Source organism: Arachis hypogaea, chromosome 7 (genome assembly GCF_003086295.3).
Source record: "Arachis hypogaea cultivar Tifrunner chromosome 7, arahy.Tifrunner.gnm2.J5K5, whole genome shotgun sequence".
Classification (NCBI taxonomy): Eukaryota; Viridiplantae; Streptophyta; class Magnoliopsida; order Fabales; family Fabaceae; genus Arachis; species Arachis hypogaea.
The window spans coordinates 4,489,520-4,506,791 of NC_092042.1; the positions used below are offsets into that span (position 1 = coordinate 4,489,520).

The 17,272-nt window shown below is 33.6% G+C and overlaps 2 protein-coding genes across 4 annotated transcripts; both read right to left on the minus strand.

Moving 5' to 3' along the window:
• Window positions 1-192: 192 nt before the first annotated feature.
• On the minus strand, window positions 193-6,204 carry LOC112702105 (nonsense-mediated mRNA decay factor SMG7). Its single transcript, XM_025753015.3, has 8 exons — window positions 5,891-6,204; window positions 5,142-5,252; window positions 4,029-4,622; window positions 3,772-3,894; window positions 3,131-3,363; window positions 1,082-3,029; window positions 861-987; window positions 193-755 (listed from the first exon to the last, which is right to left on the minus strand). The coding sequence occupies exons 2-6, from the start codon at window positions 5,208-5,210 to the stop codon at window positions 1,106-1,108; spliced, it is 2,943 nt and encodes a 980-aa protein (XP_025608800.1). The 5' UTR covers window positions 5,211-5,252; window positions 5,891-6,204; the 3' UTR covers window positions 193-755; window positions 861-987; window positions 1,082-1,105.
• Window positions 6,205-8,449: 2,245 nt separating this feature from the next.
• LOC112702108 (uncharacterized) lies at window positions 8,450-10,550 on the minus strand. Of its 3 annotated transcripts, none has more exons than XM_025753024.3 (3): window positions 10,376-10,550; window positions 9,240-9,898; window positions 8,450-8,870 (listed from the first exon to the last, which is right to left on the minus strand). In XM_025753024.3, the coding sequence occupies exons 2-3, from the start codon at window positions 9,850-9,852 to the stop codon at window positions 8,746-8,748; spliced, it is 738 nt and encodes a 245-aa protein (XP_025608809.1). In that variant the 5' UTR covers window positions 9,853-9,898; window positions 10,376-10,550; the 3' UTR covers window positions 8,450-8,745. The 3 variants fall into 3 exon arrangements, with proteins under 3 accessions (XP_025608809.1, XP_025608805.1, XP_025608807.1); XM_025753020.3 differs by having other exon boundaries at window positions 9,240-9,903; window positions 10,376-10,547; XM_025753022.3 differs by having other exon boundaries at window positions 9,240-9,903; window positions 10,218-10,493.
• Between the last annotated feature and the right edge of the window lie 6,722 nt (window positions 10,551-17,272).

Consider the following 17,272-nt stretch of genomic DNA (forward strand, 5'->3'; position numbering starts at 1 on the left):
ATCATGTTACTTGCCTCAAAAGGTTTTATCTGAAACTTAGTTTTTACTTCAAAGACTTGTGGGTTTAGAATTAGAAACCTTTGCATTGTAAGAGGTTTTCTAAGTTACATAATTACATTCACACTTGCTTGCCTTTTGAGTTATCAGAATAAAGTGGAATGTGTGATTTAACATCCAGAAAACTAAAGAGTATCCATAAAAATCCAAAGGGAATATTTATTTTATAAAGTTCGAGTTATCCTCGACTTAGAGAACAAAAAGACAGAGACAATGAAACCGTAGAGTCAATGGTCATATACAATAACACATTATTAGAACCTTAACAAATATGAAACCACTGAAACACTAAAACAGAAGTACTTAAACTCAGCTGTGACCCACAAAGTCATTATTATTTATAAAACCCAAAATATCCGACTTCAGAAAACCACTTCACACCTACCAACTTTCCCAGCTAGTCTGAAGCTTCCAAGTAGAAAAGCAAGTGCCAGAGAATTGAAGAGCACTGTGTATAACAGGGCCGCTAGATGATGGTGGATTCTTACCGGTGCACCATTTATGACTTTCCCACTAGAGAAGCGAACAAACCATTGTCATACCACCAATCCCAGAAGATACAAGCTTCAAGACGAATGGATAATCTTTTATTTATCACCTTCTATCCACCCAACCAGACAAGGTGTTTACTTAACAACTTTGAACAGTAAAGATGCTTGCTTATCCTCCCTCATCTGCACTGATGAGCTTATCAAAATCTGCAATAAATTTATACATGTTAGAGCAAACTCAACAGTACAATAGTCACCAGAACAAACAGAAAAAGGAACCTGTAAATATAAATATAATTATTCGGCACCCACCTGTTGTAGTAGCAAGTTCCAGCACCGAGTCTATCCAAATAAACTCCCAATAACATTCAATGACAAGGCAGCATATCTGGAGTTTGAATGGGAAGCAAAAGGAATGCACAGCACATCCATAATATTCCTTCAACATCGTTAAAAAAAATTGTCAAGAAATTCAAATTTAACAGAATGAATTTGATCAAACCAATGGCAATTAATCAAGATCAGAAGCATACCGTCAATATTTGTATACTGGCACATCACACAAAGTAACGACCTGTCCAGATTGACTGTCCTTGAAATTGCTCGGGCAATGATGTAAACGGCTGATTTCCTGATGCGAGCTGCTGCTGCTGCTGCTGTTGCTGCAGCAAAAGCTGCTGCTGTTGCAGTAGCAGCTGCTGATCATGGTGTGTTTTCAAAAGGTTAGATGTCTGATAGTCTTGCCAGCCATTCTGTTTTTCCACCTGTGCAGATGGAACTTGTTTGCCAGGGAAGGGAAAGCTTACTATCCCATTCAAGCCGTTGTTACTGCCTTGAAGAGGATTTGACACGGGGTAACCAAGAGAACCATTGGCACTTAAACCTTTGGTTGCTGAAGGCAGCTGATATCCATCCAACCAACTATAATCATCCAAAAGTGGATTCCCATTAATTAAATCTGAACTAACAGGTTCAATACCCTGTTTAAGAGGAGCTTGACTAAAACCAGGTGGAGGTCCAAGATGCCTAGAAGGTCTGCTAACCGGAGATTTTCTAGAGCCAGCTTGCAGAGCTGATGATGTCTTCAGAACAGAGTTATCGGTAGTAATCACAGAGGCTGCAATAGCATCAGCTTTGGATGATATAACAAAGTCTTGAGCTTTGGAGAGACCATAAAGTACACTCGCATCAGGAGCAACAGCTTGCTGGATAGGGACAGAATGTGCAGTATGGTTAGAGAATGCCCCTGAATCTTGCAGTGCCAGGTCAGGTTTCATCGCATGCCCATTCTCAAAGAATCGAAGACCCTTTAAACTGTTTGCAAGAGAAACCTCCTCTAACCATCTTGAAGAGTGTGGCTGAACTGGTTGCAGGTGTTGGGGAACTGGACCACTAACAGAAGCATGCAAGGATGGTTGATGGTTCATATGATTGACGGAGTTCAAAGCAGAATTGACATGAAATTTAATATGCTCTCCAGAAGCTATTGAGTTTTCAGGGGGCACCCTTGATGACACAGCTACTGGATCATTTCGTTTTTCAGCTACTATAGGTTTAAAAACAATAACTTCATCATCATCCTCTCCTTCAACATGCTGGTGTTGGTCAGGTAGTACAGTTCCCACCTTTTTGTCTGTTGTATCTTCCTTCAACAATTCTTCAGCACCAGAAATGCCAGAACCAGAGGGCAGAACAAGATCATCTGAGATTTGGGGCTCAACACCAACTGTAAATTTCTTTCCCTTCTGGTCAAAATATATCATTTTCTGATCGATCCTAACAACATTGGCTAAGGCCTTTCCTGCAGCTATAATCCTTTTGACCCTAGCTTTTCTTTCCTTCTCACCATCATTTCCAAAGGAAAGCTTCCTGGAAAAATCCAAGATGGTTTGTGCAGGAAGAAGTGGGACAAACCCTCTTAACTCAAAGTCCTCCGACAAAGCAAGCCGGTTTTCAGTCTCCCCTTCTTCATACCTACTCATGTTATTAAAGCAAGTCTCTTCTTCATTGTCTTCAATACACATAGCCCCAACTGAAAGCAGTTTATTTAACAAGGATATCCAATGATTCCAAAATTTTGATCTAACAATTGCCTGATTCTCGTCCACATCATTGCCTGCAGCAAGATCGGGATAGCATGCCAACCACTCAACAAAAACCATAATGCCAGGTAAAAGATAACTACGAGAAGGATCATACAGCTGTGCACATCTCTCTAACATGAAACTCATCAATTTAAAAGCTGCAGTAAATGCATTCTGAAGTAGAACAGCACGCTGTACAATTTCAGCATAAGTTTGCCCTTCAGATTCCTTATTCACATTATGAACTGTAAATATAATAATGGAAACAATCCTGACAATGGCAAGTCCATTCTCAAGAGTGTCTGTGCCAAAATTCAGCTCCTCCTCCTGCCCTGTTGGCAGAAGATCACACAGGCCAGTGCTAACAAGAGAGAGAACTTCAGTGAAGGTCTCAAGGCTGCCATCATGAAAGAAACAGAGTGAAAAGAAAGTCAGAACATATTAATAATGTAATGGATAAAAGGGAGTGCATAGAATTGGTAGATCAAGAATATATACCTTGTTCGAGTGAATAATATTCCATTTAGACGGACAAAGCAAGTGCTGAAGGATTTGTATGTCTCTTGTATACTAGATGTTCCTTCCTTTTTGGGACAAGCTTCTGCATCATTACCCCTTGTTGCAAGTTTCCCTTCTGCTTTTCCTCTTCCTTTTCCAGTCAACTGCCCAGGACTATCCTTGACTGCAAGAGCTTTGACATCTCCATAAAGCTGAGAGAAACTTTGACGATTCTGTGGTATTACAAAAACTTTTAGTAAGGAAGTAATGCCAGAAGATCATATAAGAAGGATTTATAGGGGGAAGCCAATACCACACATCACAACATGAAAACAAACAGGAAATGGCATTAAAGCATCAAATACATTACTTGTCACCACTGACCACTTTTACTAGAAATGGCATTAAAGCATCAAAAACATTACTTGTGTATAATAAATCACAAAGCAAAAAAATAATAGGGGATAAAATACAGGAAGATTAAGTCAAAAAGCACAATTGTTGCTCCTATGCACAAGCAAAATATACAGGAAGATAAAGAGCTGCATTGCATCACAAAAAAAAAAAAAAAGAACAGGATAACACTTAACCCTTATGAAACAAGGTAAGAGAAAGAAAAAAAACCTCCATGGTCTCATTACCTTCTCAAATGCAACAATCAAATTATCTCTGGCTGTTGAAAATGGACTCTCCACAGCCAGACTCCTAAAGTATCGATAAGCAGCTGCCAGCTCATCCCCAGAATATGAAGCCAATAAGGCAAGCTAAAAAGAAGAGGAAGAAGAAATACTTATCAAAATGGCATACAATACCTATATAAGGCACACTTCGCATACGAGATGTTAATCTACCAAAAATAAATCAGAGGCACAAACAGTTGAAGAATGCCACAAAGTACCTGATGATGGGGATTTCCACTTGAAGGCCATAGAGAAGCAGCTTGTAAATAGTAACTAGCAGCTGCTGCAAACTCTCGCTTCACTGAGTCGCCTTCGCCATACAGTCCTTTGTAACGAGCAAGATCACCCAAGTATATCAAACAACGATGACATGATACTAAACCTTTCTTCATCTCGGCAGATTTCTTTGCATCTTTCTCCATCACGACCCGATTCTCTGAACCCTCAAAGTACCCTAAAGGAAGACCATACTTTGCTCTTATTTTCATAATAAGATCATGGTAAAATCCTGATGCTTCAGAAAGGAAAGCCTTGAATTGCAGCCTAATTTTATTTATCCGATCAGGCCGCGCTGGACCTTTCCCAGTTGATTTTGAGCCAGAAGCAAGAGCAGCACTAAAGTATGACCTCAATTCCTCAATCCGCTTATAATGCAACTGCCATAGCGCATACTCAATATTGTGCTGCTCAGCGAAAGCATGGTCCTCAAGAATTATTGCTTCATAGTTCTCACGCATCTGTGGCCATGTATTTGGATCTGACGGGACCTGAGCCTGGGCTGATCTCCGCCGCTTGCTTTCCAATTCAAGGTTCTAAAAATAAAATTGGCATGTTAGAAAATTATTTTTTGGTTAATATGACAAAAAATCTTTTTTTTTTTTTTATTTGAGCAAGTAATAGAAAACAAGTAAGCCACATCACACAATGGCATTCACAAAAGAACATGGAAGTGCATGCTTTGTTCACGCTAAAATAAAGTTGCACCCAAAACATCGATATAAGCAACAGCCTATGCAAAAATAATAAAAATCAGGGTAGTGAGACAAGGAATCACTTGCGAAATAGGAAAAGGGAAAACGCAATGTTGTTAAGTGGAGTTTTGTTCCGCATTGGAAAAGGGGGAAATGACAGTTATCGTTAAATCCCATGCCTCTAAATAGATCTAAACTTATTATACAAATACATTATATTAAGAAAACACAAATAAGCTAAATATAAGTAACCAGATTCATGAAACATTTATCTTGGTAGATGATGAAAGATTCAGAGAAATAAAACCCTGCTCAGTAATCAAGCTCACAATGACAACGGTGAAAGAAGGGGAGCATTACCTTATCATAAAGGCGTTGGGCACGCTCCCTTGACGAAGGAGCAGACATTTTATCCGTATCTACTATCATCGTCCATCAAAATATAAACTGACTAAACAAGCTGCATACAACCTACAAAAAAAAAATAGCAAAGGAATGCTCAGCTCAGGGGGGAAAAAAATCTAAATCGTTCATTTAAGCAACATAAATAAACTGCAAATTGATGCTGCATAAATTCACCAACGATCAATACAAAAGGAGGCAGCCTCTCTATTACAATACAACATAAAATGTACCCACCGAAACCGAAATCCAAAACCAATAATTCAGTCAAAAACACACTGCAGACCAATTTCACTCCTAAATGAATACAACCCTAAATGACTTAAAAAAAAAAAAACTCACTCATCAAAATCGCAAAACAAGGCTTGGTCCTATCTATCATAAGAAGCTAACGAAAACCGAAAATTAAATGCATCAAATCCAAACATCAAATTCCCCCTTTGTTCCCACTGGCACAGTGACTGCATAAAAAACCCCATCGAACAAACGTTCAAAACTCGAGATAATGCATCGGCAACGATAAATTACTCATAAACAATACCAGATCCGGCACAATCGAAGAAATCGATGCAATATACAACAACAATAAGCTAAAAATTATCCCTAAAAGCGACGAATGCATTAAAAAAAGCTTTTGTTCTTCAAAGAAACTAGGTCAACAGAAACAGAAAAAAAAAAAAGAGAATCGGAAGAAGGAAATAGGTGACCTGCGTGATCGAAAGCGGAAATCGAAGGAGCGTAAGATGGAAGAAGGAATGAAGGCGTAGATTAGGGTTTGGTTGACGAAAGGGGGAAGAAAGAAAGAAGGAAGAAAGAAGAAGAAAAAGGAAAAGAGGAGAGAGAAGAGAAAAAGGGGCGTAGATTTTTGTGTTTTCTGTTTGGTTCGTTTCAATGTTTAATTGTTTTGTTGGTGTTTTCAAAGGGGATGATGGATGGGATAAGAACCTTCTTTTTCTCTCCTTACAGGCGGTGCTTTTACGACGCCGTTTCGTGTCGTTTTGCTCTTCTATTCTTATTTCTCAATTTGACCCCACATCTACCCTTTCCTTTATTGCGTTTAAGAATTGTTATCATAATCTTTTTTTTTTTTTAAAGATAACATTAAGTCACCAAAATGATAAGATTAAATGTTATCTTTACAATTTAATTTTTATTTACTATTATTCGTATAAAATATTTTTTTAAGGTTATCAAATTATATTAAACTTTTATGCAAAAATTATAACATTTTAATGATAATCAGATAAATATATCAATTTTTTTATACTTGCAGTGTATTTAAATTATTCTTTTTTATTGTATAATTTTTTCATATATTTAACGCTGCTATTATTTAAAAATTGTAATTGATTTTATTATTTTAAAAGTAAAATTTGGAGAGTTAATGATTTCAAAATCCTCTTAAAAAATTGAGGAGTGATCTATTCTTACTTGTGAGGGTGGAAATTAGAAATTTCAACCATTAATTTTTTTATATAATCTTTTCCTTTTATTTATTAATAATTTATTTATTGTATTGGAACTGTCTTTTTTTTTATTAATTTGATCTGACATAATTGAAATTTCATAAATGGTGAGGAGTGCTAAAATTTATTACTATGCTAATAATTTTTAAGAAATTTTTTTATTTGCAATTTTTTTGTATAAAATATATGAAAATTGTATTATAAAAAAAGAATTTTTGTACCAAAATATTTTTAATCCTTTTTATATACACAAGATTATAGATAAAAAATATTAAAATTTTCAACTATTTAGCTTGTCAATAAAATTTAATTTTATTAAATATCTTAACTATAATACCTTTAAAACACTTGTTAATAAGACCCAAAACAAAAATGACCCTAAAATATTTAAGCATAAACATAAGATATATAATTAACATATAGTATTTGTTTGGATGCCATTAAATTGATAAAAAAAGTATTTTTTTCAATGAAATTTTTTTTTATTTTTAGTGTATTTGACAAATTTCTAATAGTATAAGTAAAAATACTAAAAAAATTAAAAAAAATATATCGTTTTTGAGAAATTACAATTTATATCTTTTTTTAAAAAATCTTTTTTCTTAAAAAAATATATTTTTCACATAATAAATGAAAAAAATTTATCTTATTTTATCTAAACATATATGATAAATAAAAATATCTTTTTATATAAAATAACTAAATATAAAATTACTTTTACTTTTGTAACATCTTTTTTTTTAAAATAACGTCCAAACAAATTCATAATAAACATTAATGTGATTAATAGTCCGAAAAGGCCCCTTATTAGAATAAATCACGCTAGGGAAAACTTGGTACTTAGAGACATAACACCTTTATGTAAATTATAGTGAAGTTTTATATTATTGAAATAAAATTGTGTGTGGTGGTATAAGATAGTGTTTAATTATCATTGGTGTTGAGTCTCACCATTTAAGCTCCGATCTACCATTCTAAAAGGTTAGTTAGCTCAGCATTATGCTCAATTTGTTCCTATCACTATAATAGTTATTGTTATGTGTCTTTTGATCAAACCCAAAATGTGAGTATTTTTATTAATCACTAATTCATAACAAAAATTAGCCACTATTTGCAATCACTAATCCTTAATTTTTCCTTTTAATTGATTTTCATGAAAGCTAGGTCATTACTAGTTGTTTCAATGTTCAAACTCATCAAACAAGTATAGTATTTTTTTTCAATTAATTTGAGATTTTTTTTCTAATATATTAGAAGTGAATTTTTTAAAAATGACTCAAACTATGTATTATACATTGTTGTGGGCTTTTACAAAAAATGTCAGTGACATTTTATCTTTTTATAATTAAAAAATACTTTTACTACAAAATACCAATAACGTTTTGTGCTGTTACTATTATCATTATGGTGTAAAGTAAAACACTAAAATGATTGAATATTCTTGTATTTCACGTTAAAACCCCATATGTAAAAAAATTAGCCTTAACCTTAGGTTTCAATTTTTTTTATTTTCATTGTATCTTACAATCCAACATGTTAAAGACTAATTTACTACGAATTTAAATTTTATTTAAAAATTACCATTAATCAATGACTTGCTGTATATATAAAGTAAAACTCAACCCTCCAATACTTAATTAACCGGACTAGTGAACTAATTTCTCGACCAATCCAAATTAGTTATTTAAAAGTCTCTATAATTATACTAAATTTATAAATAATTTCTAAGTTTAAAAAATTTGTAATTAAAATCAGCGTACCAAAAGGATTTAGTTTTTGCTATTTTAAGACAACTAACAATACTACAAATAATACTTCTCCATTCTGTTACAGCTTCCAACAAATCAAATCAAGTATCTGTTTGAAACATTTACCATTTACCCTTTGAATACACAACTTTAAGGTAACTGGACCTAAATATAGTTAAGATCTGTTATGATTACATTATTAACTAAGATCTTAAACCAGGACTAACTATTATTGATAGAATATGCCAATTAACACTAAGGCACAAGTCTATGTACAATATTACAATACAATACATTATATGCAGTGAAAAAATCTGAACCTATCAAACATAAGCCTAATCATCATCATCATGTTTTCTGAAAGTTCCAACTTCTCCATCTAAAATTGCTTAGCCATCCAAATTGAATCAATGGCTGCCCAGATTGTAGGCTCACAAGTTGCCTTCTATAAGGTACTAGAAAACTCTTCAAACCTGTCATTCACATAAAAAAATAGTCAGTCAGTGCATAACAAAGAATGCGAAAAAGCGATCTCTCATACGGCAACGGAGCGCGTATGCCACCATTTTGACCCTCAAAGATTAGTGCGTAGACGAAATCCTCCCTCAAAGATTGATATAGTCGACTTGTGGTATCGAAAAAACTTGATAATTACTCGCTTTGGGTGGATTTGTCAACCAGAACCAATCTTTCGGGTACCACAAAACTATTATCAATCTTTTGTAGGAGACTATTTTGTCAAAAAGACTAATCTTTCAAGGGTCAAAATGATGGTTCATTCTACAACAAAGGATATGTGGATGAAAGGTGGAACAACAATATTTTGATGAACATATTATTACCATTTATACACATTGTCTTGTAAATAAGAGCAACATGAGGGTCTCCTTTGGTTGCCATATTTTGCTTCTCCAAACACTCGAGAAAGGCTAGGTCCGCCTTCAGCAGCTCGGCCTGATCATGTGTATCATACCCTATATCATGGCAATAACAACAGAAATCCAACCAATCGATCGGTCGCTTATCCCAAACCGGAGATCCACTGTCTTTTCCACTGGACCAGTTTGGTCCGCAGTAATGGCCATATCTAGGGAATAGCTGCGACAAAAAAGCTCGCGGCCCTGTATGCCATGGAACCTTAGAAACATAAGGCCTGAACCTTGCAGGGGTAACCTCGCTAACTTCGTCGATCTTCCCACGAGTTTGCGCTCGTCTCCTCAATCGCCTATTGATAGTAGTTGGCCTCCGAATGATCTGAACCCCGGAATTATTCGTCCAAGGAAGAAATGACAACAAAGGCAAGGGCATTCCAAACAACTTGCCACCTTCACCAGCATTCTGCTTAGGCTGCTCAATGAAAACCTTGGAGGTAGATACCGAAATGGATGCTGAATCTGTAGCATTCAGTTGAGGCCTAAACCAAGGTATGATTTTAGGAAGAAAATCAAAATTCATGGGGGACAAAATCACTATGCCACACCACAGCAACCAAAATGTTCAACTACTCTGTCAACAGGGAAAGGAAAGGTTCAAAATTTAAACCATAAACCCTAAGAGATTATTATATATCCAGAAATCAAATTTTTACAGCATACATAAGTTTATACAGCACATTTTGCATCAGAAACACATGTGAATCTAACACATTCCTAAATCCTAAACCCTAATAATCATCATGACCCAAAACAGCTAGGATTTCAAGTTCCCCAATTGAACAGTCCAATATTTGATCATATAGCAATTATTCTCAGCTCAATTATCTTTCCACAATTGAGAAAATGGACAAGTTTGATAACAATTACTATCCATAACTACCTTACCATAATTTTATGCATTTAACAAAATACCCAATGAAATTGCAGAAAGGATTGAAGAAAAAAGAAGAAAAAGAAAGCAAGAAGGAAAATTTAAAGTTGAGAACTTTGCAGTATGAGGTGAATTGAGAATGAATGAGAAGCTGAGAATTCGAAGAACTCACTGTGTTTTTGTGTGGTTGATGGAACAAATAAGGAAGAAGGTGGCATGAGATAATAATGGGTGGTATGTGGCGAACGAAAAATTGATCGAAGCTATGAAAATACGAAATATGGAAGCTGTGTGAAAGAGAAAGTTTTGGAGAGTTAAGTTTCTCGAGAAAATTCTTTTCTTTTATTATTTATTTTTCTTTCTTTCTAATATAAATTATTATTATTATTATTATTATTATTATTATTATTATTATTATTATTATTATGTTTCTATATTTGCGGGATAATACTAACTGGACTTGGTTGGGCCTAAAAGGGAAATGAAAAATGGTGATTTAGGAATATTCCTCATCAAGGTTCAAAATCTTCACCCAAAATTGTCATTTTGAGATTGACAAATTAAAATTAGTCTTCTACTATTAAATAAAATATTAGTTCTTCGAGAAATTTTCATAAATGTATCATCTAATGATAATTTTTTTTACTCTAAAAAAATGTTCATTTTAAAATTTGTTCACTTTTTAATGGTAAATTTGTTCAATAAAAAATAAGATAAATTGTTTATTTTAAAATTTTAAAAATTACTTTTGGGTAGAAGGGTTATTATAAAAAAAATATTTTTTAAGAGATCAATTTTACTTTATTTTTTTGTTGTAAATTCTAAAATTGACTCTTACGAGTTTAAGAATTTTAATTGTAAAAATAAATAAACTTAGGTAAGGTTGAGTAAACTCAGTAAATCTCTATAATTTCAACTAAACTCTCAAATTTGTTATTTTTACTCAATTTTGATCTCTTAACTATTAAAATGTATAATTTCATAAAAAATACTTTTGATTAAACTTTTTAAAAAAGGTATAATATTTAAACCTAACATATTTTATTTTTAACATCATAGATTCATAATTTATTCAATTTTTGTTTTTAAGTTGTATTTAACATTTTTTTTGTGACTAGTTGTTTTTTTTTTACTAAACAGAAAAGAAAGAAAAAAAACAGAAACAAAACCAAATTAATTCGCTAGGTTCATATTTAAATCTATTAGATGTTAAAATTTAAAACTCACTCCATGGTTGACTCTAATTCGATGAATGTTTGTGTCAGAAGGAGCTGCTCTAGCCATACAATCTACAACACTATTTGTATTCCTCTGAATTAAAATAAGTAAATAACAGAGACTCTCCAATTCCAATTCATAACCTCCTGTATATGCTTTGCCAAATTCCATTTTAGAATATCCTTACCAAGTATTCTTTGGTTTACCAAGAAAAGAGCTTCTAAATAGTCTATTTCACAAATAATCTCACGAAATCTATTATTCCAAACTATAAGTAAACCTCTCCAAATTACATACAATTCAGCAAAAAGAACACTGCACACTTCGACTTTTTCAGTGCAATCTTTCAACCAACATCCATCAGAATTGCGAATGATACAACCAAAACCAGTATAGCCAAAATGAGCAAAACAACTAGCATCACAATTCACTTTAACAGAATGAACTGGAGGTGGAACCGAATGCAAACAAAACGAAGGAGGAGACAAAGATTGATGCATAGCAAAAATAGTGTAGAACTCCCTTACTGAACTACGAATCAAACTCACCACTTTACTAACACTCCAATAGTTATCTATGTTAAACAAATCACGATTTCTGTTTCTCCAAATCTACCAGATAGTCGAAAAGAAAAGAAAAATATCTCCATTTCTTGTACCTCTGTAGAGCCAATCACGTAAATTCGAGTTATCTAAATACAGGCCTAAAAGGTTTCAGACCTCCATGGCACTAGGGCACTCCCAAAGATAATAAAAAATGAGGAAGTATAGGGAGCCAATGAAATATTTGTATAATATGTACAATGGAGGTTTAGGAATGTCCGATTCAGTATTATAGATATAATCATTAGTGTTACATTTTTCTATCAATTTAAACTTTTGGGATGAGTGGTATCATGACATGGTATCAGAACTCTAGATCCAAAAGTTCAAATCCAAAAGTTCAAGAGTTCGATTCTTAGTAAACCCCAAAATTAGCTTAAACTTTTTGGATGAGATGGTTATTCTAAATAGTATGGATGATGGCTCCTAACAGGACTCTTAAAAAATAGATTCAGAACCATTCTAGTGAATAATTATATTTAACATCTTTTATTTTTTATTAAAAATATATTAATCGATAAAATTTTGTCTTTACCATAAATTTATTGTTATAATTAAATTTATACATATTTTTATCATCATTCTTAACTAAAAATAAACTCATAAATTTACAAAAATTCTATAAATTTACCAACACTCAAACTTGACAACCTTGTTTACTATCATAAATGAAAAATACTTTATATTACAAATTTAAAATTATCTAACCGTATTTTTTTATTTTCAAAACTTTTAAAATAATAAGTGAAAAGGTAATAGGGTTGTTTTTGTTTTTTTTTCCAAGTCAGGTAATTTCATTAATGAAATGAAAGAAACATATATGAGACAAATAAAAAAATGGAGGACTTCCAACTGCTCTATTATAGAAGTAACATCATATAATAATCTAATAAGAGAAATAAAAAGTAAAGTACTCATTAATTAGGAAGTGAAAATTTGTTGAAGCTCTTTCTGTAGCTTTAAAGTCGACGCCATATCTCTTCCACACTAGTTGATACATTATTAAAAATGAACCTATTCCTAACCTTCCATAAGGATCACTTAAAATCACCATCATTATTCTCTGAGAGGAGTTATTGGGTTGGATACGCAAGACTCTCATTCTCAAATTCCACTCAACATAGAAATTAGAGTCTTCGGTGTCCCTTCTAGTAGCTGATAAGCCCATTTTTGACCAAATTTCCTTTGATTTTACACAATGGAAGATGTAACGATTGATTGTTTTTGGAAACTGTAGGCATCTTCGACAGGTAGGTTGAATCGATGGGATGCGATGATAAAGCTTTTGCAGCACTGGAAGCTTTTCATGGAAGTCCCTCCAGAGAAAAATCTTAATCTTCATTGGAATTTTTAACTTCCGCAGTTCTCGCCACAAACTTCGTTGTTTCATAATCTTTGGAAAAAATTCAATGGGAGAATGCGAGAACCCATAAGTCACATGGTACTCATTACTCACTTCATACAAACGAATTTGGATCCTCTAAATTTTAAATTTGTACTTTAGAGGGTAAAGTGTAATCTTCTACTCTTGAATAGTTTCTCTCTCATATTTATTCTTGATTCCACCTATAAAATAAATGGTGAGAGATCACACTTTACTTTCTAAAGTGAAATTCAAACTTTAGAAAATTCAAATTCCATACAAACCACTTTTATAAGGGCCCAATAAATTTTATCTTCTTCACCCCCAATTGTTGTTGCTAGCACACGCTGACTAGTGCCCTAAGAAAAAATACTTCTAATTAGAGTTTGATTCCACTGACCATTAGAAAGTATTAAGTCCTTGACCATCAATAGTGGTTGATTTTGTAGATTGAAAGTTTTAGATGAAGAAACAACATAAGGATGTGGAGGAGCAAGTCAAGGATCGCTGAAGATTTGGATACTAGACCCATCACCAACTCGCCAAACCAGCCACTTTTTAACAACCTTACGCGCTTCCAATATGCTACACCACCCCCATGAAGGTACTATTCCAATCTCTGCATTCATTATAGAATTGTATCAAAAATATTTACCTTTGAGAAGTCTAGATAGGAGTGATTGTGGTTGTGAGGCAACTTTTCAACATTGTTTTACTAATAGGGTCAAATTCTGAGCCCCTAGATTCTTAAAACCTAGTCCACCTTCCAGTTTCGGTCTTATCATAGTATCCCAACAAACCCATGTCATTTTTCACTCTGTACCTTCTTGACCCCACCAAAATTGGGAGAGTATGTTGTGAATCTCCCTAATTAAAGTGTCAGAAAGACAAAAATATGATAGTGAATAAATTGGGATAGCTTTCCCAATAGCTTTTATTAGAACATGTCTGCATGCAGAGGAGAGAAATTTTATTTTCCACCCTTGAACTCGCTTTCTCACCTTGTCCTTAATTTTTCTGAAGGTGGCCTTTTTTTATTTTTGGACTATAGATGGAAGATCCAAGTATTTATCTTGTGCACCAATATGAACAATTTCCAATTTCCAAGTTGGTAGTAATCGAGCAGCGGGAGGAGTATTCTTACTAAAGAATAGAGCTGATTTATGCAAAGTAACTTTTTGGCCACTGAACCCCTTGTATGACTGAAGAAGATTGAGAATATTTTCACAACTATTTTCTAACACTTTGCAAAAAATGATTGAGTCATTCGCAAACAATAAATGATTAACAGTAGGACATCTTCGATTGATCTAAATACCTTCAATGAGACCATTTTTCTCTGCCTTATTTAGCAAAAAGGATAATTTTTCTACACAGAAAAGAAAAAAGGTAGGGAAATAGAGGGTCTCCTTGACAGATACCTCTATTTGGTTTAAAAAAACTAAAAGGTTGACCTCAACAACGACAGAGTAAGAAACTGTAGTCACCACCTCCTGTATCCAACTAATCCACCTAGATTCAAATCCCAACTTCTCCAAAATGAACCAAAGAAAATGCCACTCAATACGATCATAGGCTTTGCTCATATCCAATTTAACAACCATTTCGCTCGATAGGCCCCTCTACTTTGTCTTTAGATAGTGCATACATTCATGAGCGACTAGGATATTGTCTGAAATCAATATACCCTTAATGAAGGCACTTTGATTAGGGCTGATCAGTAAAGTCATAAATTTTTGTAGCCGATGAACTAGTAATTTATAAATAATCTTATACACAATTAAGGAAAGGTTGATGGGTCTAACCTGTGTCATATCCTTTGCATCAAAAATCTTAGGAATGAGACAGATTTGTGTATGGTTGAAACTCTTTAGTAGTCTACTATTGACAAAGAAACTACGGACAGCCTTAAAAACATCATCCCCTACTAAATTCTAGTAGAATTGAAAGAATTTAACCGTAAATCCATCATCACCAGGGGAGCTCTAGGGGTGAACACTAAAGACTGCACGTTTTACCTCATCAAAACTGACCGATCTAGTTAATTCTCTATTCATGGTTGTTGAAACTTTGGTTTCAAAATCTTCGAATGCATATGCTAGATTAGCTTGGTTAATCGATGTGAAGATATCCTTAAAGTATGTTTTATCTATTTATGCAATTTTCTCACGGGTGGTAGCATATGTACCATCATTCTTTTCGAGTTTCCAAATTTTATTTCTCCGGATTCTGGATTAGAATGGTTGGTGAAAAAAACTTGTATTTCTGTCCCTTTCTTTTAGCCACTTTACTCGAGATTTCTCCCTCAAATAGCTTTCCTCCCTAATGTAACCATCCTCAAGTTTATTTTCTAAGGCTTCAACCTGTTCTCCCCCTATAATACCCTCCTCTCTGAGAATTTCAAGTTGAGATGTGAGTTCACCAATATCCTTCTTTGAATTAGATTTATTCTGTTGCTGCCATTGAACAATACGATGCCTACAATGCTTCAATTTTTGAGCCAAAACAAACATTGTTGAGCCATCCACCCATTCCTTCCAAGCTTCAGTGATAATTGCCTGAATTTCTTCTAAACCACACCATCTCTCCTGAAACTTAAACCTCCGATTAGATTTTTCCTTAACCGAATTTGTATCAAGGAGGATAGGCGCATGATCTGAACCGTTTTTTGCGAGACGAGACAGCGAGGCTGATGGAAAATAATCCATCCACTCACCATTTGCAAGTGCACAGTCAAGCCGCTCCCTGATCTGGTCCTGCCCTCGTCGCCTATTAGTATCGGTGAACCTTCTTCCAATTATACCCAAGTCCTTCAGTCCACCACCATGAATAAAATTCATAAATTCAGAAATAGATGAAGCTGATTTTAACCCCCTCCCCCTTCCTTCTCATCGAGGCTCACTATAGTCTTAAAATCACCCATAATTACAACTTTTCCAAAGAAACGTTGTACAAAAGAGGAAAGTTTTATGTATTGGGTAGACCGAATCCCATCCAAACTATTTAAATGTACTCCAATTTGCCCTCAAGAACAGTTCAAAGCATGATCAGTTACCTTGGCAGCTATAAACTCTTTTTCAACAAGAATCTCAACCATTGTGTCCTCCTTCTATGTTAAAGCCAATCCACCAGTTGCACCTGTCGAACTAACAATTCTCCAATCCATAAAATGACAAGATCTCAACTTACTTTCTACCAGACGAGATTGGTTTTTTGTTTCACATAGAAATACAATCTCAGGGGAGTGGGATTGACACATCCCTTTAAGGTTATGCACTGTTAGGGGTCTTCCCAAATTGCGACAATTTCATGAAAGAACTTTCATAGTAAATTAAAGGAAAGGAATAAAGAATTGACAAAAATCAAACATTGACCTAGACGGCACATCTCAGAAAAGGTAAGAGGCTTTTGCCCACACACTATGAATGTAAAAATATTTTGAAGAGACAAATATCCTACATTAGAAGTCTTTAACCACTCACTCAAATTATCAAAAAACTTAAGGATTTAGTAAAAAAAAAAAAAATAAAGAAAATCTTAAGAGTATACTTAATTAATTCCATTTTATTAACGCTTTTTTAAAAATATATTTTGAATACAACACTCATCCAATAGACGTATCTTTTTTATTCATCCATGTATTAATAAAAAATACAAAATGCTTTTCCAAACACACTTAAACACATCTAAATACTATCATATATCAACTATATCCAATATTATTCTTAACTTATATTCTTGAAATGAATTCAAAAATAATATATTATCATTTACTAACGCAAAAAAAAAATTAAATACTTTATATAATTAACAAAAAATTAAAATTACAATTCATTAAAAAAAATATTTTATATTTCATATATATACCATTTCTTCGTATCTTGTA